The sequence below is a fragment of the Cynocephalus volans genome, chromosome 1, assembly GCF_027409185.1.
Source record: "Cynocephalus volans isolate mCynVol1 chromosome 1, mCynVol1.pri, whole genome shotgun sequence".
Taxonomy (NCBI): Eukaryota; Metazoa; Chordata; class Mammalia; order Dermoptera; family Cynocephalidae; genus Cynocephalus; species Cynocephalus volans.
In genome coordinates, this window is record NC_084460.1 from 277,385,002 (window position 1) to 277,409,782 (window position 24,781).

The window sequence follows — 24,781 nt, forward strand, 5'->3', positions numbered from 1 at the left end:
TTTACTTACAGTAAAATATCAAAAGGCCTTGCTGTTTCATGAATTAGGTGTTGCTACATATAAATCAGGCCTGCTTTGTACATAGTGATAAATGATGTGAGACAAGTCATTCACTCTTACTGTCAATCAGACGGCCAACGATGTAGCTGTGCTTGTTTCTCCAAATTACTTTTATTATAGAGTTCTGCCATAATAGTCTGGACAAATGGAATGAATTCAGATCTCATAGACCAAAACACATTTAGAAGAGTAAAACAGGTTCTGGACCAATTCTTCCAGACTGCATTTGTAATTCACACCGTTCCAAAATAGTGAAAATAAGTCCTACCTAAAAACAAGAAAAGTAGAAAAAGGCTTTGCTTCTGAGCAATACAAGTTGTTATATATAACCCAGCCTCCAGAGAGCTAAAGAACTAAGAGTGGGTTAATAGAAACCAGAGTCTACAGATTTAAATGTAACAACTAATGAATAAATTACACTAGTTATACCTGAACCCTGTGCCGGTGTATTTTTATGGCTGAACTTGATGTCCAGTAGCAGGCTGACAGACTGCCAGTACAGATAATGTGATGCATGGATATGCCAAGTTACCATGGGACACTAGTGTTGTCTAAAGCTACCTATAAACCTCTATGTGGTGACTACTTGGGTTATACACATATTGAAAATATGAGCCACATAATTGCAGAAAGGGAAACACATACTCCTGATTATCTTATTCATTTCTGGGGATTCTTAAGTGCTTCTTTTTTTGAGTGAGGCTAATACTGCCACGTTTTCTATAGGTCAGATGGAGCAGTATAATATAACTAACCCAAGCAAACAGGGTATCCTAACGTACGACAGATTGCTCATTTTTTCAAAAAAGAAACCACATCATTAAGATAATCTAAATTGATGGAATGATATGTTAATACAATTTTATATGGCCCCAAAGTCACCACACCATCTCAAGCTCATTAGTGATTAGAAACTATGAACCAGGATTAATTGCTCTAAGAAGAGTTCCAAATATTTTAGCATGAATAGGTCTTTTTTGGAGCTGAGCTATATTATATTGAATATGGTGGCTGGTCTCAAGATGATGTTTGATAATAATTTTTCAAAAGTCAAAAATACGTTTTTATAATTAAGGCAGAGAGCGTGTTTTTTGGCATACTGTAATTTAAATTTATGATATTGTGTGTGCATTTTAGAGTTTTAACTAAAAGCAAAGAAAAAACGTGTGAGAAATATAAAACTATAGAGATTATCATCATTTCAGAAGAATTAGGCAATGACCCATTTCATAACTTAAAGATCCATGAAAGCTACTTGAATTTCTCTAGGGGAATAAAGTGCTGTTTTCTCATTACGTTTGCCTGTGACAGAGTTTTTCTCATGCCTGTTATATGATCAGGCGATCAATTTCTTAGCTGTAATCAGATTTGTCAAAACATTAAAGAAGTAAGAAGACGACTCTGGGATTACACTTGTAGTTTGGAAAACATATCAGGGTTGAGGTATAGCCAAACTAGCAGATGTTAGGCTGACCAAAAAATAATTTGGCTAAGAGTTTGGAAAAACATGAGTCATTTGCTGTCCCATTTCTCCCCTCCCCCTTGAGTGTAATCAAATGATAGTAAATGATAGTAATATATAGGCATGTTACAATCTGATGAAAATAAATAAACAAACAAAGAAAGGAGGTGGGATATGGTGGGGAGACAAAGAATAGACTATTAGTGGGCCAAAAAACTAGGTTACTTACTTACATTGTCGAAGTAAGCCAAGGAGAACATCATGGTAGGCATAACTGCAGCAACCATCCCTGAAGACTGGGGAAACTTGTCAGGTGAAAGCCAAGAAATTCCGAATGGTTGTATAAATGTCTCATTCCTAAGAGTAGAAACATGAGGTCAGATTTTTTGGTAAATTTATCACTCACTTCACAATGGTTAAAATTGGGACTGGGGGTGAATCTTGGTATTTCTTTATGCTACAGAATTATCAGTAAGGAGATAAATTAGTAGATAGGTTTTAGCACCTAAGAATAAGCACAATGTCCAGGCTGCCCATGGAATTTGGAAGATACCATAAGTGACAATTATATCTGAAAACACTTGGAGGTCACTGCCAGAGCTTCCAGTACTGATAAATTCACATATTCATGATGAGTCAGCAGAAGATTTTTAAATGAAGAGGAGTCAGAAAGCAAAGTACAAAAACTGGAAATTACATTTTTCAATGAAAGGAGGAAAGAAAATGAGATATGGATATAATGATTAGAAAGGGCAAAGAATTTCATCAAAAGTGAAGATTTGGTAAATAATCAAAAGCCCACACACACTTGCTTAAGTATAAGAGGAGTATTTAGAAGACCAAGTTAGAATAATTTATTCATTTTTAAAATTTCTGCAGCAAAATTTTAATTTCAGGTTATTTTTGCCTTGCTACTTAATACTATATTTCCCAGCACTCCTGACTGTGCCCGCCAATGGGATCATTCTGTTCAAAAATGAATCTATTAAAAATGTTTTGTGTTCCTTTCTAAAAAAAAAATCAGAATAAGCAAAATATCATTTTAAAGTGTGCTGAAATAGTTTTTGTTATCCACTATTTTGTAATGTGTACTCTTCCCCCTTACTAATGGGGTCTATTGATCAAATGCTAAATAAACTGATTTAGAAAATAAAACACTGGACTAAGTGTATTTGGAATTAGGGTCCAAGTTTCAGCTTTTTCACTGATTTGGGCGTTTATGAACAAAATCACAGCCGACCTGAACCTGTTTCCTTGCCAATAAAATGAAATTGAGTATCAGATACCCTACACTTTCCATGAACATTTTGAGAGTAAATTAGATAAAGCCAGTAACAGCTGTGCTCATTTGTAAAGTACTTGTAAAAACAGGGCATGGTTAAAACTCATATATATTCTGGTTGCATTCAATTACTCATATTGAAAGAGAATGTATTTTACAGTAGTTAATCAGAATTGCAACATGGTCAAAGAGAACAGATAGCAAATGGTAAAACAGGTTATATAGAGAAGAGAGGTGAAAGAAAATAAAAGTTGATATAAAGAAACAAAGATGAAGGAGAGAAAAGAGCTGGAAAGAGGTGTAGATGAATCACATGATGTAATGAAATAAACAGGGAAGAAAGGAAAAAATAAGAAAGATAGAAAAAACGGCAACTCACTCCCTGGACTAGGATATTCCACTTCCAAGGTATGCATCCACTTTACTGCTCTAATATCCAAGTGCCCTGGGTCTCCCCCTTGCATTTTGAATGGGGAATGTGTTTCAGACCCCTCCATCATTTAGAAAAGCTGTGTTGGCCAGAGTCTTTTAAGCCCCAAACCAGAACCAATACTTGGGCGCAGGGCACTGATATAAACTGTTGCCATGCCCTCTAAGTTAAATTCTACTTCCTAATCGAGGGATTTCACAAAGCACTCCCAGTGGATACAGCTGATTCTGATCCCAACTCTATTTATTGATGTAAAAAGACAGTACAGAGTGACTCCTTCCTCATTAGTTAATATGCTTACCTAAGGCCCAGCGGAACCCAACACAAACACCTTACCTTCCTTTTTACCTTCAGTTCTTCCTGGAGTACTTAATCTTGCTTCACAAGCATTCCACTGTAAGGTTCAAAGAGTTCTCCAAGAGTTTCTAGAACAAATAGCTCAACACCAATATGGGCAGTATCTCTTTTTACTGTTTTAAGTGATTTGTCCTTTGCCTGACAAATTTAAAGTTAGAAGCAGTTGATCTGATCCAAGACATAGTCAAGTATTATAAAGCAGCAGTAAGGACAAGAAGAAAAAGGCTAACACATTTATTTTTCTCAGACTGAGCATTCATTATTTTCTAGGATCTCCCCCCATTTTTACCCATTTTTCTATGGGATTATGGATGTCCGAATCACTTTATCTTCTTTGTCAATTTCTCCCATTTGCCTGTTAGGCTAGTTTATGGAAGCACCTCCCTCAGGCATTGAGCCAAACAGGAGAAAAACAGCAAAATTTGAAATTCACCAGTTGTTATCCTTGTTGGAATCTCTAGCGAGAAGTTAAAAATCACACTGGGAACTTTCAGGAAGGTGATTAACAAAAAACGGGATTATGTTGGAAGTTTAATAGGTCCATCTTAGAACCTCCTCACAGCAGGACCAAGAGTTGCTAAAATGCTAAATAAAATGCCTTTACCATAGGGCTTACAGCCCAAGAACAATCCTTTGGCTTGAACATGTTGATAAAAAGTCTTACAATCATATCGAAATTTCAATTATCATTCTCTGATCCTATTGCAATGGAAAAGTCAAGAGCATATGGCACGTTTTCAAAATATCTTTTTCATTTGGCTCTTGTTGATACTGTAAACCGGGAGAGTTTGGTATCTCTTACTCATCTTGAAAGGATTCTTCATAAACTGAATGCGAGGAAGAAATTTTGTAATTTGGTAAATTCATCCTCTTTTGGCTTTCTCTCATTTGCATACCACCCCCCACCAAAGAAGGTTAATATTTTGAATTACGACGCAGTCAAGAAAGTAAAATTTAATTTGAATTTGTAATATTTTTCATTCTGTGTGACATTTGGAAGTAATATTATTGGGGAATGTGATAAATACGCATGAAATTCTGTAAATATATATCAATGAAGGAAAGCTCTAATAACTTTTCTCAAATGTGATGGTGGATCTCTTACTGGCATGACGGCTGAGCAGATAGCTAACGCTAAACAAATGAGTTTGTAATCACATGTGCCTTTTTACCTTTCTGGTTATGGAGATGTTTGTAACAAACTTCTCATGGCAAAGATAAATTCCTTTTGTAAAATCTGAGAAATGAGAAGTTTATGACTCACGTAGTTGAGTACACAAAGCAGAACCAGCAACTAACTTTTTGTCAAATTGCTGGAACAATCTCTAAGGCTTGATCTTTAATTTTATCTTGGTCAGACCTCTAAGAAACGCTAGTTTCTAATATGGTTATTGACCATTACTTTGACCATTTGTGTAATTCACTGTGCATTTTGGAGCAAGTCACAATTTTCTTTCCTCGGGTGTCATTTTTTTTCCTTCCTTAAAAAGGGGATATATAAATTCCTCTTAGATTTATTTAGAAGGTAAAATAAGATATATGTGAAAACCCGCTGAAGGGCGGAGATGTCATCCTTAACGAATCATGGAATACTTGTTCTCTGCCCTGATGGACTGCATAGTAACAACAGAGATGATTCGTGTTTGAGGTGGAGATTGCTGAGATCACATGTATCCAAATCTCTGGGACAGGAAGTTGGACACATACATGGTAGCAATGATGACTTAAATAAGTCTCGGACTATTCAATAGTTTAGTTTTCTGTATTCAAAAGAGGTGTTTGCGTACAGAATTTTCACCAGAAAGTTTTTATAGCAAACTTTTTATGACAGAAGTTTATTTTATTGGTAAAATATTAAATAATATACAGAATTAAAAACTGCACTTACACTTCTGAGAAGAAATAAACCTTGGACAAATTATATGCTTGTTCCTGAGATTCCCTAAATTTATTCCAGTAGCTGTGCACTCAGACAGTACAAACCTTTATAATATAATCCTTTTCACAAAGTATTACAAAGTTTCTGCAGCTTTAGTTGTACAGACAAACAGACACACACTCACACATGCATATACAACACTCATACACATATACACAGTACCCACATACATGCACAGAACATGTATGTGTGTGCATTAAAAACAAAGAAAATACAAGTCCCACATTGTAGTCTGCAGTGATAAAACTGTTTAGTGGAGGTCTCCAAATCAGTATATAGCAGTGACTTGTCACACAGCTGCAAAGACTGTTTCAGTATTTCCATAGTAAACCTCAGTTTCTGAGGTACGGTATTTGGGCCTTAAAAAAACTACATTACACTGAGCAAACCTGACATACAAGGTCTGGAATTTTAATTTTACATATATATTTATATATATATATATATTTCTTTTTTAAACAATAGTTTTTATTTCCCCAAATTATTAGTTTGAAAAAAAATGAGGTTTACTGGTTTGACCTATTTTTTAAATTTTTTTGCTTCTAAAACTCAAAATATCCTAGAAACTGTCAAGCAATTAGTCTTTAAAATAATCTAATTACCTTTGGTATTGTTAAAGAAAAAAAAAATCTAAAATGGCAAAGACATATACTGTACAAAATCAGTAACTGCTTTTAAAAGAAATGTCAAAGAAATTTTATCTTTTAACAAAACATTATAGCAGTTTTACCACAGGGACACAAGTATAAAAAAAGAAAACCAGCACACTACATATAAATATGTATGATACAAAAAATACTCCTTACTTAAATTTGTATGAAAACAGGATACCTCCAATTATTTAAAATATGTTTCTCTAATTGGTGATGAGTGTTTAAAATCGAGCTAAGAGCTTTGCTTTTATTTTAAAATTCATTTCAAAAAGTAAGAAATGAAATAAAAATATTAAATATTAGGTTCTTAATTTAGAGCATTGGGCAAGGGTCAAAGAAGAAATGTCAGTCTGTAAAAATTTCAACTTCAGGATGCATTTCTCAAGCAACACTGATTTTAATGAAAATTTAGCTGAAATGAAGATACCACAAGATTAGACCAGTGGTTTCCACATTCTATAATCTTTTAATTGTGGAGTGTTTTTCTCCTTGCTTATTGTGTCCTTTAATATACCATGATTTTCAAAGGATTCTTTTTTGTCATTAGCTAAAGAAAGGATAGGTCAGAAAAGAAAAAAAAAAATCACCATAGTTTTAAGACTTCAAGGGGAGTATTGCACTTGTACAGGAAAACAAAATAAAATGAAACAGAATAATATCATTTTAACTAAACAGCAGAAGCAATCATCTAGGATTGCAAATAACACATGGTCTAAAAGGTCCAACTATAAGAGCAAATATGGGGCCTGAGGATCCCCTCCAAACCTGAAATATTATTATAGTAAAGTTAAAGCATTTTTCTCCCAATTAGGAGAAGGTTAAGACTCTTTGCTTTACATTTTTAATACCTTTCTAAATACTTGAAAAAGTCTAGTGTGTCATGATATACATTTTTGGAATAAAGCCAAATTAGAATGTAAAGTCCAACAAAAAAGGAAGGCAAACATACCATGATAGGATTACATAATCTCTGGAGTCATATTTTAGGTACCCAGTGCTTGAAAGTGAAAGTAACACGAGGATTATACAGCTTACTATTTTTTAATCCAACCACTTTTCTTTTTAATATAAAAGTACACTTGAGTCTAAAAATATGTTAGCAGATTATACAGCCAACAAAAATCACAAACAAAAAATTAAGACTTGAGACCAATGAACTGGAAATAAGAGTTGACTTAATCTTCAAATTAGTAGGAGGAAAGAGAGGCAAAGACATTCAGAAACAGTGATGGAAGGGAGATGGTCAGAGTGGAAAGAAAGAGGCAGGGGAGAGTATATAAAATGTAAGAAGAGATAAAGAGAACTTTGTTACAAAGATGGGGGAGTAACATGTCCAAAATCCGAGAGTGCTTGACAGTCCATTTTTTTCATATCAGTTTCAGAATTTGAACTAAACTACTTAAAAAAAAAAAAAAGAATAAAACAACAAAAAACAAAACCCAGATTCTTCCCTTGTTACAGTGTATTCTTTTTTAAAAAAAATTCATTTCCAGTAAATTAAATTAATTAAAATCATGATAAGTGCATAGTAGGGGATTCAGTGACCTCCACCTGTTCAAGAAGTTTTCTTACTGTGTGTCACTTGAGGTAATTTGAAGGCCCAATTCACTGCAAACTGGCTTATTTGTACCTATAAGAAGTTATATGCTGTACTTTATGTGGCTTAGCAGAGGGCCTCTAAACTTTATATTTTATTCACAATAAAAAGGACATCGTAGAAAACTAGTCATTCATGTACCACTCTCTGTATGGGAGATAAAGGTTAATTCACAACAAATTTATACAGAAAATATACAAATGCAATGTTATGGGAGGAAAAACCCCATAAACAGAATTATGAACTTATTTCTAAGAGTGCACGTGAAAAATATCCACAAACTTACAGTACAGCAAGATAAAACTAAAAAGCTAGAAATAGAAGTTACTTAAAAACCTTATGGAAGTTCGAAAATTTTAGGTTTCTATAATAAATGTAAAAATATTCAAGGTGTCATTATTTGGCCTAGCAATACACTATGATAAAAAGAAACACTAGCGTATCACAGCTTCTTGGTCATATGACATTTGCTTTGTATAACCAGCAGCTCATATTTTTTCAAAAGCTGTCATATCCTAACACATCCATCGCAAGTAATACACAACCATGGTATGAAACCATTTGAGATTATGCTTTGGAGAATAGCAATGTGATATGACTGTTTAGTTTCATTTTGCTCAAGGAGAATTAATTCCTGATTTTTTACATTATTTCATAAAACACTAACTGATTAGAAGATAGAAATTCCAAGACTAGAACAATACTAGTCCGGAGATGAAAATCTAAAACAATACTGTATGTTATTGGACAAAAATTCCCCTAATAAATTCCTGTGTGATACAGAATTTATTCTTCTTTAAAAACAAAACAAAAACACACATCATAATTTAATTCATAGCTAAATTTTCACTCTACCTTATATTTTACCAGCATAATCTTGTAATGGTATTCAGAAATACTATCAAACTAAAAAGATATTAAAATCTGGTTCCAAGATTCCTTTTGCTTTTAACAGCTGAGCTGAAAGTTTCTGTATTGGAAATTGCTTTAACAGTTTTGCTCTAAGAACACAAAGATGAATTATATAGTACTTAATTTTAAGTGATTTTTAAAAATACATAATAAAAGCGTTGTAGAGCTACAATAGCTAACCAACACTCTCAATGCATTTTAAAAAGGCACCAATATAAAAAATGAATTATAAGTATTTAATACATCAATTTCAGGATTTTAAGAGACCAGTTACTGTATATTTTAATTATTTTGCAGAAACTGGAGGTTTAAAAATATTTCTAAGATAACTTTCTTATGTACAAATTTCAATTTCACCCACCCCCCTTTTTTCTTTTAGATTTGGGGTATTTTCTCTTTTAGATTAATCTTCATACAGATAGCACTTATTAAATATTTAAACTATAACTGAAGATGACCACAAATGTAACTTATCCCTCTTTGTCAAGTAAACAATCCAGAATTTAAAAAAAGGTAGCTAGTACCTTTTATAAGTCTAAGTACTGTCTTGAAACTAGGAACATACAATTGTTTATTTGTATTTTTGCAACCCCTTTTACTTTTTTTCTACCCTACAAAATCACTTTGGAGATAGGATGAAATAAGATTTGAAAATAATTAAAACATAATCTTCATCTAAATGCCTTCTCTGATGTAAATTTTGTTAAATATTTATAAAATATCACATGACTTCATGGTTTTGTGAGGTGTACAACTGAGACACAAAAACTATAAATAAAAATCTATCAAGCTCACTAAAATTTTCTTGTCTTTTTTCTATTTGCCAGCAAGTTAAAGATGGTAATTTTTTTCTGTATTTTCTTCCTATTCAAAAAAGAATTTATATTTATTTAAATTTATATCTTAGCCTAAAGTCTTTTTTTTTTTCATTATTTGTTTCATCTTTTTTTTGGAAGTAGATAATAAAGACCCAAGGTTTATGTTTAATAGTTGCTACTAGTCCTAAAGATACACTAGAAACTTGTAAAGAATTTTTTAATACAATCTGGTAAAGTAAACACACCTAATTGCTCAGGTATTAACTACAATTTTAACTCTATGTAACATATCTTATCCTTTGGCTTCCTTTTGTGAATCTTCTTTAAAAGAATGTGTGTGTGACACACATGGACATACACATGGTTTATACATACAATTGCCTGTATGTATGCAGGAAAATCGCTTCCTACTTTATAGCCCAATTTAAATCCTATTCTCATTCTCCCATTTTGTTCCTCCAGAAAAATCTTAACGGAATGTTTCAACAACTTGAAATCTCTTCCAATCTGCCTACTGGTCATTTTCACTGACAAAAAGCCTGATTTGAATAGCTTTTAAAAAGTGATTCACCTCTATTAGAGAGAGGCAGCAGTTCTCCAACAGGAGCTGGAAACAAAATTCTGGACAAAATTAGGGCAAAGCAATGTGATAAATTTATGAATTTTTGCCAAACCAGAAAATACAGAGGATAACCCATTTTCATGCCCCTCAAATACTTCTGTAATGTGAAATCTCACCTAAATAAACTGGGCATACAACTGTTATGTAAAACCTGATTTATATGGTGTCTGACTGCCGTATTTATTTTTAGGTGCTACCTACCACCTTGCATATTATTTCCTTTTGTGAAGAACAGGTCTGCAAATACAGCCATCCAAATTTTCTGAGAAAGCACTATGTCCACAAAAATTCTTTCCAACCTACAAATTTGAATTGACTTTGCCATCATTTGTCCCTGTCACACCCTGAGCCATTTCCACCTCTTTCTGTTCTCATATCATGAAGCTAAGAAAATAGAAGTACACACTTATAGCAAGTATACTCTCACAACTATTAACTACCTTCAATAAAATAGATTCCCAAAAAGATGAAATCAAAAAAAGAGAGTGCATTAGCACTGTCTTCATAGGGGAACCACACAACTCTTCAGGTCCACTTAAATTCAGTTTCTTCCCAGGGCAGGTAGGTACATGATTGTTCATACACTGGGGGGAAAAAAAAAACTTAAGCAGGGAGAAAATTCATAGATGATGCCAGCAGAAATTCACATACATCCAGAGTTATGAACATATTGATTGGCATCAAAATGTTTCCTTAAATTACAGTAAAACACAAAATTATGAATCTTAAAATTATTCACCTCATCCAAAACAAAAAAGAAATGGCATTCCAATTATTATTTGGGAAAGGCTTGGGTTGGTGGGTGTGAGGGAGTCTCAAAGACATGATTTACCTTTGAAAAAATTGTATGTTCACAGTGTACTGAAGCATGCAGGAAAAAAAAAAAAAAAGTAAGAGTTGACATTCTATACATCTCTTTTTTGGTGCATTCTTTTAGATTTAAAGAAACAGATTGGACATTTCTTCAAAAATAATTATGATAGGGCCTGGTAAAAGACAGCCAAGTTGTAATCATTTTTGCCTAGTTCTAGCTGTCTTAGTGCTTAGAAGTTGCAAACTGGAAAATGATTTAAGAGCAGTACTGAGACCAGACTTGCTTATCTATCCACAGTTCTCTAGTCTTGGTAATTTTCATATCACATTGTATTGAGAAACATAATTTCAGCATCCTATTTAATGGTCTTTTAAAATCGTTATCAGCTATTGCTTAACATAGTCTCAGTATTCACAAATCGTTATCAGATAATCCAGTCATGGTCAGGCCTGTGTTGTCCAAACACAAGCAGCAAGATCTGCCTTCCAAGTGTGTCCCCCAAAATGACTTGAATCAACATCACTCAGTCTCTCACCTCTAATGCTGTTGGACTGCAAAGAAAAAACAGAGCACCCACATGAATGAAATTAAAACCTGCACATGAAATATGGCAACATATGTCACATATGGATTAAAAAAAGAGAAACTGTGTACTCAGTGATTGAGATTCTTCTCTGACAAGGACTTACAGAGTTGAATGTTTCTGAAACAAAAAATATGTGCAGGACCTTTGCTTGGAGGTTCTGATATTTTCTAGAATCTAAGAAGGGTAAAAGTAAACTAGTTGTTGGTTTGTTTGCTTTATCTGTAGTCCAATTTGTACGTTACAAAGAAGTTCCCTCTTCTTTACAGCAGAAGTGGTACATATTACTGAAAAAATAATAGAATAAATAGTCCCAGTTCAACAGCATTACAGGGTTCAAGTTACCACATTTAGGTCAAATTAGCAATTGCTGCAAGGAGATTTTGAAAGAAATAACCCACAGCAAGACTTAAGACCTTCTACTGGAAGAGTAAAAGATGAACCAACTATGGACAGAACATTGGGTGGTCACAGCTTGAAAAAAACAGTGAAAAGAGAAATACCAGAAAAGGGATTTCTAAGTGCCTTTTTCTCCCTAGTGTTAACCTAATTATATTTTTCTGCTAAGTGGTTAACACTGATTCAATGCTGATAAAGGTAAAATCATAAGCATACTTTTAGAAACAAATATGTGTACTATGCTGCTGTCACATTACAACTTTAAAAGAAAACTTCCCAAACAAATTTATGAAAAGTAGAAGTCCTTCCCAGAAATTACTGTCTCTCACCCACTCTTAGACCATATGTTATTTGGAAAACTACATAAAAATACTATTTGTTAAAGGTGTTAAAAGTAAGGCTGCCAGGGTGTCTATAAAATGCCAGTCATCAAAACTATGGAAAAAACAGTGCTTAAGTTTAGAAAAATAAGATCCCAGGACCTTAGATGTATTGTAGGCGGTCCTTAACTACTTGTAGTTTAAAAATTTTGCTATATGGTACAGTGTAAAGCATACTGAATTATAAATTCCATAGGGGAAGTAAACATAGAACCCACGACAACGAATCAACTCATCCTAGGAGTTATCACTGAAAATAACAATGTAATGGTGTTCCATAATCTCTAAGGGAAAAAAATGGTTTACATTTTGAAACAAATTCTTCTTTCAAGAGTAAAAGTACTTACATCATTTTAAACTGCCAAAGTTCTACCCAGAAAATTCTAAACTTTCCTGCCTTCAATCACAATCTGAATATCAGTGGCAAATTAGAATCTCAGATGAATCTATATGAATCAAGTAATTTTTCAAAGTATAATATGCCTTATATCTATGCATGGCAGAAATGAACTGCTCTTAAATCCTTACAAAATAAACAAGCCAAGTTATCAAGAAACAATATTCCCATCCCTTCTCTCTTCTGTTTCTTCCTTATTGTAATTAGGCAGAGCAAATGACACTGCGTCCACAAAATAAGAATTATTGACAGTAATAATATTAAAAAAAAAAAAAGGTATGTCAACATCTGAGGGAAGGTGGGATTGTAAGTGCAGTATTTCTTCATGTGCAGTTCCTTACTTCATAGGGGTCCCCTTTGGAATGAAAAGGCCTAGTGGAATGTGTGCTCCCCTCGAACAATGTGTGATGAAAACTCATAACGGTCCTGGCTTCTATAGCCACAGATGTTGCATTCCAGTGGGTCCCGGTAGCCGTGGCAACCCATATGAATGGTGTACATGACGTGGTCTAGGAAAAGGACTCGGCAGTGCTCACACTTGAAGGCCCTAATCTGTTCTCCTTCTCCATTGAAGACCTTGTAGATGTCCTTCAGAGAGCCCTTAGGAGCCCTGGTGGTATCCAAAGACTTGACATCCTCCTTCATGTAAGCTGGGCTTTGTTTCCTCTTGGGATTTAAGGCAGGGTTTCCTTGGTAGGACTGGTGGTCATCATGGCTGCTTTCTGAGTCAGTAGAATCCAGGCAGCTATTGCTGGGAGAGGCCTCTCTTTCCTGGGGTCGACTCTTTGGTCTGATGAGAGAGAGAGGGCCATCCATGTTGTTTTCATGACTATCAGAGGTTTCCCTGCTAATGGGTCTTTCTATCCTATTTGGATGATAGACCTGAGAATAAGCTGAGCTTATAACTGGGGCCACCTCAGCGATTGTGCTTGGCGGGTGCTGCATCAGAGGGTGAAGGGCCTCAGCTCCAAGGTAGGTGATTGCATTGTTGATGGCTTGGTCCATCATATGAGACTGCATCAGCTCAGCCTCCTTCTCATAGGTTAAGTTCATATCAAAGTGAATATCTGGGTAGCTGAATCGCATAAGCTTTTCCCCTGAAAGGGAGAGGGAGAGAAAAGGGGGAAGAAAAAGAAAATACAACGAAATTAGTGACTGTATTAAACAATATATAAGGGTGCAAAGTTAACTAACCACCTTCATTTTCCATAGATCAAGTATTTGGGCTCTTTGGTTCTGTTGAGACTCACAGATACTCTTAACATGAGAAAAGGATAAGTAATAAAAATTTCACATGCCATTTGCACTTGTTCTAGTGCCATCATGAGCACGTATCTTGCCTTAAAGCAATGATTGAGTTTATCATATTTTCATCTTCTATTAGAATTCTCGCTTGAATATAACTCAGGGATTGTAGGAGAAAAAATAAATACCAGGTGAAAATAAGTCAGAGACCATGTTTATTTTTGCCCACAATAGTCCCCCCTTATCCATGGTTTTGCTTACCTAAGGTCAATTGAGGTCTGAAAACAGGTTAGTACAGCACAATAAGATATTTTGAGAGCGAGAGAGACCACATTCACATAACTTTTATTACAGTATATTGTGACGAAGGATCTTCAAAAAGTTCATGGAAATATTTGTATTATCTTTTAATTCTACTTTTCCATGAACTGTTTGAAGTACCCTCGTTGGTCTCTTACTATGCCTAATTTATAAATTAAACTTTATCACAGGTATGTATGTATGTATAGGAAAAACCATAGTATATATAGGGTTCAGTACTATCTGTGGTTTCAGGCTTCCTCCACAACGAGACGTGGAACATATTCCCCGAGGATAAGGGTGGGGACTACTGTATTTGAAACAGCAGTGACCAAGCTACAAATATCATAAAAGTGAGAGTGAGCTGGTTACAACACATGTCTCTTCACTATGGTGTAGAGTTAATTTGGTTGCTTTAGCTCATATTTTAGGAAAAAAATGATAGAGCCAATATATGTCATTCCGGAAAATTCAAAAAAGTCATTATTAAGATACTTTTAAAAGCTGTACACATGATAAAATGAAAGAAATTTAGGGCTATTTAAAAATAAAATATATTTAGGAGTTATTTCTAAAAGTACTTGCTCATACATTTGGAAAAGCTTACATTTCACTGTTTTGCTTTTTGAAATTGATAATTACTCATTTTTACCTAATCCCTTTGTTAATCAGACATGCATGTGATAATGCTGGTACATACACCCATTGTTACTTTTCCATACTTTTTCATTACCTTTTTTTTTTTTATTGAGTGGCTGGCTAGTAAGGGGATCTGAAACTTTGACCTTGGTGTTATAACACCATGCTCTAACTGACTTAGCTAACTGGTCAGCTAAAATTTATCTTTTTCTTTTTCACCATACTTTTTCTTGATTGAAGTATGTTTGTAGTTTTTCCTTTAACATTTATTTCAACAAATGTAATTTTAAAAATGTAAATTTTATAATTAATTTAACATTAACTATAAAAGAGTTTGGGTGCTTAAAACAAGAAAAGAAAATTTAAGTTTTCTACAAATATTGCTAGTTTGGACAGAATATTTTACTTTTTAAAAATTTGGCTACAAAAACAATGCGGTCTCTAACTACCTAATTACCTCTTAAAATAAATGCTTCTGGGGCCGAGCCCGTGGCGCACTCGGGAGAGTGCGGCGCTGGGAGCGCCGCGACACTCCCGCCGCGGGTTCGGATCCCATATAGGAAGGGCCGGTGCACTCACTTCACTGGCTGAGTGCCTGTCATGAAAAAGACAAAAAAAAAAAAAAAATGCTTCTGAAAAATATATGTAGAGTTCTTATAAATGTTTAGCTGCACTGTTGTGAATGAATACCTCACTTGTAATGTTGATAGGGAAATGCTGATCCACAGAACTGCATTCTGGAAAAGCACATTCAGTTAGTTAGTATTATTTCAGATGTGAAGAAAAGGTCCCAAAGACAGGTCAAAGTGATGACTAGAGTAATGAAAATGAAAGAAGAAAATGATTAGAAATTATCTCATGACATCCAATTTAAGATATTGTAATGTCAAGAGTTTCAAAGTGAAGCAATTTAAGGATCATTTATAGTACAGTGTGATGTGTAATGTGGGGTCAAACAAGAGAAATATTTACCATCACATTCTTATCCCTGATACCACTTCCTTCAAGAAGTCTTCCTGTATTTACTCTCCTAATGTGAGTTAAATAGCCAAGTAAAGAAATGCAAGGGTGGAGGAGCTGGTTAGGAAGGCTCAGGGGCAAGAGGGCATGACTAATAAGAAATTACTTATACTTCAATATGGCTGAGAATGAAAATAGACAAGAAAGACAAATCAGATAATATAGGGCTCATTCAACAGCTAAGGAATTTGAAATTTAGCCTGAGAGCAATAAGGATCAAAGAGATTAGATATTCATTTAGCAAGAGGACTTAGGAAGCTGTTGGTGGAGAGATCATGGTGGCCTGAACTACTGTAGTAGCAGTGGAAATGGAGAAGTTAATGGAATGAAAAGAAATTTAGAAAATACAGTTGCTAGAGTTTGGTAATTATCTATACACAGAGAATGAGAAAGAAAGAATGAAGAAGCCCAGATTTCTGGCTGAGGAACTTAGTGGATGATAAAGAGATAGAAAAGATGATGAATTCAGTTTGGGGAGTAGTATGAGTAATAGTCATGTCCAGTAAGTACTTAGATATAGTATCAAACATAGGAGAAAGATCTGGACTTGAGATGGAGATATGACAGTCATCAGCTGATAGAAAGCAACTTCTGAAATTACGGGAATAGATGATATTACTCAGGCATAGGTAGAGTGTGAAGAAAAGAGGGTCAAAAATAGAACCTGGAAGAACACCAAGATTTTTATGCCTACCCATTGACCAGGGCAAGTGGGATTCTTGCACTGGGCCCTTGTTTAGAGAGCCCTGGGCCATGGTCTTCATGGAATGAAGACTTTGTAGGGCCAAGGGAATGTGCTGATCTAGAGCTCACTACCCAGATCATCCTGTAGGTACCCAGGACCCTGGAATTCCTTGCCCAAATGGCTCTGAGCCTGTTTCTACAGTCTGCACACATCCTTCTTCATAGGATCCATCTTCCTGAGTACCACCTGTGCTTGCTAGTTAATCACACACCTTGACCTAAAGCATGGCCAAGGGACTACTCTTCATGTGCTTGGTATATGTGGAACACAACGTAAAAAGAAGTTGGATGTACAGGCTGGGGTGTCTATGCAATGAATGCATGAGGCCCATTTGCTAGTAGACAACCAGTAGAGGGTCTAAGAGAGGGGCCTGGAGGTAAGCCAAGGGGTAGTTCTGCTTATGCTGCCAACATCTGGTGCAGCGCTCCAAGGAATCTGAGAATTTCATATTTATTTTAACTTAGTCTTCCAAGTTAGGAAGGTAGAACATAAGTTTTCAGCCTGATTTATAATATGAAAATATTTAGGCATATGAATAAAGGCCACATACTCTGCTCTATCTGCATAGCTGTTAGGGACAAGTCCACAGAGAAGACTGAGAAGGAACAGTCAGAAAAGCTGGGAGAAATACAAGAGATCAATGTCACAGAAACCAAGAAAAGAGCACATTTCAAAAAGAACTGACTATTCAACAGTGGCAAATGCTCTCTAGGAGTTGTATAAGATAGTAACTAAAAAGGGTCCACTGGATTTGACACTGTGGAAGCTATTAGTGACCTTCATGAGAATAATTTTGTAGAGCACTGGGAAGAAAGCCAGGTTGTATGAACTGGGAAATGAGTAGAAAGAAAGAAAGAAATGAAAAAAAAGAATGCACAGAGAATTCTTTCAACAATCCTGTCATTGAAGAAAAGGAGAATATAGGTGGTAGCTGAAAGAAGACTTGGACTTGGGTTTGAGGGAAGTTTTTTTTTTAATTATAAGAGTTTATTGCATTTTAAATGCTGATAGAAAATGCCAATAGAAGGGAGAGGATAAAAAATAAGGGAGAAAGAAGAAAAATAATAGTGTGAGGTATTTGGGGATGTGTCAGGCAGGATAGGAGGATTCCAGGGCACAAGAGGAGTAATTAACCTTAATCAGAAAGAGCAATGCATCGTTTGATGAAATAAGGAAAAAAGAAAAAAGCATTTATGTGATTTGTGATGTTGGACTGAAATCATTTCAACTGACTTTATTCCCTGCGAGGATAGATATAAGAACACCAAAGAGTGAGGTACTATGTTTGCAGAGAGAAGAGAAAGGTTGAAATGGCCATGGTGGAGAGTAGGAGAGAAGACTGTTCAAGGATGGGTTAAAGAAGTGTTGATACGTGGTATGGATGGGCCTAATGAGAGGTGAGATCCGTTATTTATCTATAGTGACACCAATTCACAAGACGGTGGGATTTTTTCCAAAAGTACTAGCAGCAGAGATTTAACTATTGAAAAGATGTTCAGTCTGCTTCACGAGAGACTGGGGTTTAACCAGGAAAAGGTGACAGGACAACAAAGCAAGAGATTAAAGAGAGAAAAGTGGTAAATCATGGAATCCAAGCTGCATAAGAAAAGAGAGGAAGATACAAGTAGGTACGCAGAAAGTTCAGGGGTCATTGGCCGGGAGAGATTGATCAGGCCAATGAATAGAATTTAACTGAGGGATATAGTGAAAAGGAATTTACAGTAAGTGTGGAATGATAAAATTTTTTGTTTCAAGAGTGATCATAGAAATAGTTACTACAACTATTGTTATATGTAACTAGGATAGAATTCAAATAAAGAAAAAATACTCTCAAATTCTTAACAAAAATCTACTGTCATTATTTTAGAATCATAAAATCTGCCCCTCTTTTCTCAAATCAAATCAAGAGCAGCATCTCTAAGTTTGACTAACATGTTACAAAGAGCAGATTTTATTCAAAAGGCAGAGAGAATAATAAGACATTTCATGTTTTTCCAACTGCAGTAGTATATAATTAGATTAAGCATTTAATGACGTCCATCACACTAGCCAATTTTAAAAAGAAATGAACTGGCTTTTTTTTTTTTTTTTCTTTTTCTTTTCTTTTTCATAATTACCTAAAAAAGGAAGAAAGAAGAACAAAAAGAAAAGTTACCTAAGGCCCAAGGCAGGCCTTTGATTATAATCTCAGGACCCTTAAGCTGACCTAGGATAAACTGTGACCCTTGGAGTCACTCTAGCTTTTTTTCAATGAGTTCTCAATAGATTTCACCATCTAGTCTTAAAGTGATAGTTTGATGACTTGCTAGTTCTTCAATTTTAGATTGAAAGAAGACCTTCTCTAAGCATTTATTGGAGTAATGGAATTTTATTACCCTTTCCTCCCTGAAATAACCAAAGATTTTTCTACCAAGCACCATTCAATCAGGATGTCCTACAATGCTCTCTGACACTAGAATGTAAGAATCTGTTTGAATTTTTTTATCTCTTCTTATTTTTATCCTAAATGAGCATTAAGTCCATAAGAACAGATATATTACAAATACAAGAATGACAATTCTTTAACAATTCTTTCTATTGAATCTCTATTACTCATATATTCATTTTAAAGAATAGATGCTTTTTGTATCCTCAGAGACTTACAGCATTCATTCAGAATGATGCCAACACTGGGTATATAAAAGAAAATCTAAGGGTTTTGAAATGAATAAGAAAAATCTAAACATATGATATTTAATCTTTTCAGTTCAAAATCAGTCTGGATGAAAACATAAGGATCAAAATATAAAATATAGATCTGAACATAAAATATTTTGACTGTAGGTTGCTGCATTATTTTCCTAACACAGAATTTTGAAAAAAATTCAAATTTCTCTCAATTCTAGATCAAATACTAAAAGAATTAATATCATCTAGAGAAACCAGTTTGTGGCACTACTGCAAATTTAAAAAGAGATGACAACACTGGCCAATGGGCTAGACCATTTGCTTTATGCATTGTTACTTTTAAAACAAATTAACATTTTATTTTTTATGTGCTATTTCATTCTATACAGTCATGTGTCAGGTGATTTTGTTGTTGTATGAATATCATAGAGTGTATTTACACAAACCTAGATGTTACAGCTTATTACACACCTAGGGTATATGGTGTAGTCATTATAATCTTATGGGACTACCTTTAGATGTGTAGTCCATCATTGACTGAAACATTGTTATGCAGCACATGACTGTTTACATTTTGAGATGATGACTTACTATTATCAGTCTTTATTTCTCTTTCTTGTGCCCATATGCCCAAGGGTGTGTTTATGTGTGTGTTAAGTAGGACACATGGAGTATCATAGAGTAGAAAAGAAAAATAAAAGAGATGGGTATTTATTTCATGAATGGAAATACACCATATATATTTCTAATACATGGGAACTTCCCTTTTTCCATTAAAATCACCATGTAAAGAAACAAAAGCATTTGTAATGCTTACCCACAAACTTTTGTGGAGTGGAGCTTTTACGTTTTCCCATATTCCCCGTGAGCTTCTCTATGACAGCAGGTCTCTCAAAAGGCACCAGAGAAATATTGTTGTCCATAATAGGCTCTTGTTCCTTACAATCTTCCATAGGAGGTACTATATAAAACCATACAAAAAATGCAATCTGATAATTTCTTCAACATTTTGAAAGATACAAAGCTGGATTTGCCATCTCAATATGTATTATAAAAACATGAGCTAGTATGCCTAAATAAAAGCAAGTAGAAGGAATAACCTCTAGTGTAAAAGTATACTCTTTCATTTTACACATACACACAGGATTTGTTTTTATCTGAGTCTCTCTCAGATCAGTGACATAAACTGTTGCCACTATCAGTGGCAAACATGTTCATCTGGTTTCTCATCTTATTTCTCTGAAAGTGTTTTTAACATTGATTAAAATCAATAATACTTTAAGACTGCACTATTTTCTAGGCTTTTGGAGCTTATTTTGCTAAAACAACTTAAATAAGTCTACTTGGTATGGAGAAGAGCTTAAATAGACACACAAAATAACAGCACAATATTTAACCTTTTTATTTTTTTCACCCAAGTATTTTCCTGCAGCAGATTTCCTATCTGATGAGCTGTTAGACCGGTTGGCAGGAGCTTAATACCTGCACAAAGCAGTCTTCATGAAGAGGATCCAATTCAGAACATGTCTATGTATAGTAAACTGTGGCAGCTTTATGATTGTAATTTACTTTAAAAAGAACTCTTCAGTAGGATAAAAGAATCCATTTCCAGACTGGCACATTAGCTCACTAAACTACTGCCCTAATTCATTTGACATAAACTCTCCAGTGCTGCTCCCTATTTATCACATTTGTCTAAGTTGTTATGGGCTAATATGTTAATACTTAAATACCAACATTAATTTTCTTTTTTTTTTTTTTTGGCAGCTAGCTGGCACGAGGAACCAAACTCTTGACCTTGGTGTTACAAGGCTGTACTTTAACCAACTGAGCTAACAGGCCAGCCCAACATTAGATATTGACATTCACAGTATAGACAAAGAACTTATAAAAGTTGTTTTTGAGTAGAAATACTGTGCAAGGATGTTTATTAAGGATAGTGTAACATTTCAGACAGATCAGATCAGTTGATTAAAATCAGTGTTCACAGGAAGGACTATAACTTAATTACTTCTTCAGTATGTGTGTTGTCCCTAGTTAAAATTGTGACAGTTCTATTTGGAAACTTAAAGGTTTCGTGTCTTGGGATATCTTTACTTGTTCAGCATGCACTGTAAAATGATTTACTCTGATCCTTTCATTTGTACAAGATAGCTGCACTATGTGAAACATAGCCCATTCTCATTTATAAGGGGATCCTATTGGCAGACTGTAAAATAAAGTGAGAAAACAAGATGTGAAAATTAAGAAAACCAAGTGTACAATTAAAATGACCTATTTAATAACCAATACAGGTTGCTGATTTTGAAGAAATAAAAAACGCTTTCCCAATCTGGCCATGTTTAAAGAAATCAACCAAACTTAACCTAAGTTTTGGTTAACCTAGTGGATGGGCCAGAAAAATTTAATCTTTAATCCACATTTAATAAGAGGTCCTCTGTCTATAAACAGCATGGGATTCTGCGACTACTGGATGTTAATTTGGAAAAAAAAAAAAAAAAAAAAACATTCCAAGATGAAGTTCAGTAACAAGGAAACACCTAGGTTATTTTCTATGCTGATTTAATATGTGATATTATCAAGTAGAAAAAGTGTGTCCCAAGACATTACATAAACATTATACCCTCTTTTGGTAACAACAAAGAAATATTACTTAAAAGAAAAGCAACGGATTAAAAACACAAGCAATGAATGTCAAAAAAAAAAAAAAAAAAAAATTAAGGATGACCTAGAATTCAGATAAAAGGGCGAAGAGGTGGTGGTGATGTGGTGGGGAACCAGGTAATGAGATATAGGTTATGGTCAAAATCTTAACTTTTTTTTTGAGTAATGGATTCACAGAGACTTACTTAACTATAACACTAAAAAGCGGTCCATGTATAGACCAAAGGTGAAACTATGTCACAGACCAAGATCCAAAATGAAAGAATTTGGGGAAAAAAAATTTGTTGTAAATTTTGCTAAGAAAAAAAAAAAAAAAAAAGCAAAACTGGTTAACGGGGTTTGCCCCCCAAATTGATATGCTAATTAGTTCTGAGATGAGTAGTCTAACACTTGGCAGTTTTGCTCTAAGTCTCACCCTGAATTTTCATATTTGCACATATTTAACACTCAAAATGAAACTTGGGTGTGGGAACTGTCCCAAGCCACATCCACCTCAATTCAGATGATTTGTCTTAAATTCAATGAAGCTCATGTGAAAACTGAAAACAATGACTTTAGCAGAGCTCTGGTCTAACTTCTACCTTACAACAACCCATAAATTGATCTTGCTTCTACCATATTGGCAATAATAATAACTGACATATGATGGGTCTTCAAAAAGTTCATGGGAAGATTCATATTATCTTTTAATTCTATTTTTCTACAAACTTTTTGAAGTATCCTTGTATACTACATGCTAAGTACAGTACTGTTTGAAGACTTTGCATTCATAATTCCTTTAATCCTTTCAAGAACCTCATTTTACAGATGGGGAAACAAAGACTCAGAGATGTTAAGTAATTTATTCAGGGTTTATATCTAGTTAGTAGATGCTACTAATATTGGGTCTGGCTCCAGAGCCTGGGCTCTTAACAACTATTCTATACTATTCTTTGTAGATGTATCTTGAGTGCTGACTTCTTATAAACCAGTTTGACATATTTGTAAGGTCTGCCATTGGGAAAAGACTTGATATATTTTTCTTTAATTATGTAACTAATCTGAATTTTTTACTTTCATGAATCTGGGTGCAACTCATCAAAATGTTTCTGGACATGTATTGCTTGAAACACAAAAAAAATTCTCTAGATATCTCAATAATGTATTAATCACATAGTAAGATATTTAACTAGGCTAAAAATATACTAATATGTTAACTTCACTTGTTTGAGCAAACTTCATAATCAATCATCTTCTTCGACCTTATTTTTGAAGTTATAACCAGGATAAAAATATATTTATATTTCCTCTTTGTCATTATCTCATCACATTGATAAACCATAAAGGCAGAACAATAAGATTATTTCCAATATAATTTATTTCCCCTAACAATATAATCAAAATTCAAATTCCAAGAGAAAACAGTCTGAGACCAAAATTAGGTCACATAACTACCACCTGGTGAGGAGAGGACAGGTTACCCAGACTAACAGTCCTACCATAGTTGCATGCAATGGGAGAAAGTTCCCTAAAGGAAAATAGAAGTCTTGTCATCAAGAGAAGAAGGAAGGGTTGTCGGGCAGGCAAAAACAGCAAATGTCTTCTATATTGTCACAAATTTTTTCTATGTTGCCAAATCTAAAAAAAGTTTCAGTTATCTTAGTTATTTTCTTGACAGCATTTAAAAGTGCTGATACTTGTTTTGGCTTCTGTGAAATCACTCTTTCCATGTTCCCACTCTGCTGTTACTCATCTTCATGACTTTTTTTCTTCCTCCACATGTGTTCTTGGCCTTCTAGATGTCTCACTCTATTCCTTATTAAATTTATATTTAATTTCCTATATTACCATATTAGTTACATTTCTCATATTATCTTATTAAAACCTACTACTCCAGGCTATTACCTATATAATGATGGCTCCCACATCTTGATTTCCTACCCAGATTTCTCTCAGGAGCTCGAGATCTATACACTCAACCTCCTCCTAGACCGTTTTACTTGGTTGTCTAACAGGCACATAAGAGATAATGAGTTCAAAAATGGAAATCTCCATTTCCTCCCATACTTTCTCCTATTTTCCTAATTCTCATCACAGTGCACGACACTGCTATCTACATCACCATCCGTGCTAGATACTGTGGCAAATCCTAGTTTTCTTCCTTTCACCCAGGATACTCTCCTCGTCTCTACCACATCTTCTTACAAACACACGTAGAGGCACCAAGTGTTTTAGATTCTCATCTGTGGTTGCTCTCAAGTACCTAACCTTGCCCACCTCAATCACAACAGTCTCCTAAGTGGCCTACTTATTTCTTGACTCCTCTGATCCATCTCCCACATGTCTAGCAATAAAATGTAAATGTAATCCTGCTTTTTAGAAAAATGACAAAATTCTTTGCTTAGCACAATAGGCCCTTGAAGTTCTGTCCAGAGCCTATTTCTCTGGCCTTATCACCTTCCAATTGCTCACCTTCAATTGCTCCTTGTCCTTACAAACTGGACTCCAATCATATAAAGCTACATGTAGGTCTTTAACCCTCCACATTCTTTTATACTTCTATTTCTACACACATGCTGTTCTCTCTGCATGAAACACCCTTCTCCACTTATTAACTCACTATTTTTGCCTTTCAAAACTCAACTAAAACACAATTTTCCTCAGAAATTCCTCTTTGACACACCCAGTCTGATTTAGATGTCTGTCCTCTATGCTCCCATAATGCTTATCACACAGTGTTCTAATTGCTGATTTACTGGTCTATTTCTATCAATAGTTGGTAAGAAATTTAGGGATTATGTTTTACCTGACTTTGTT

General features: G+C 34.6%; 1 protein-coding gene across 1 annotated transcript in view; it reads right to left on the bottom strand.

Moving 5' to 3' along the window:
* Nucleotides 1–12,421: 12,421 nt before the first annotated feature.
* The window catches only part of IKZF2 (IKAROS family zinc finger 2), a 144,713-nt gene continuing 132,353 nt past the window's right edge, over nt 12,422–24,781 (bottom strand). The window contains exons 8-9 of the mRNA XM_063087486.1: nt 20,139–20,282; nt 12,422–13,802 (exon numbers count right to left, since the gene is read on the bottom strand). Coding sequence (XP_062943556.1) covers nt 13,078–13,802; nt 20,139–20,282 — 869 coding nt within the window. The 3' untranslated portion in view covers nt 12,422–13,077. The remainder of the gene's footprint in view (nt 13,803–20,138; nt 20,283–24,781) is intronic.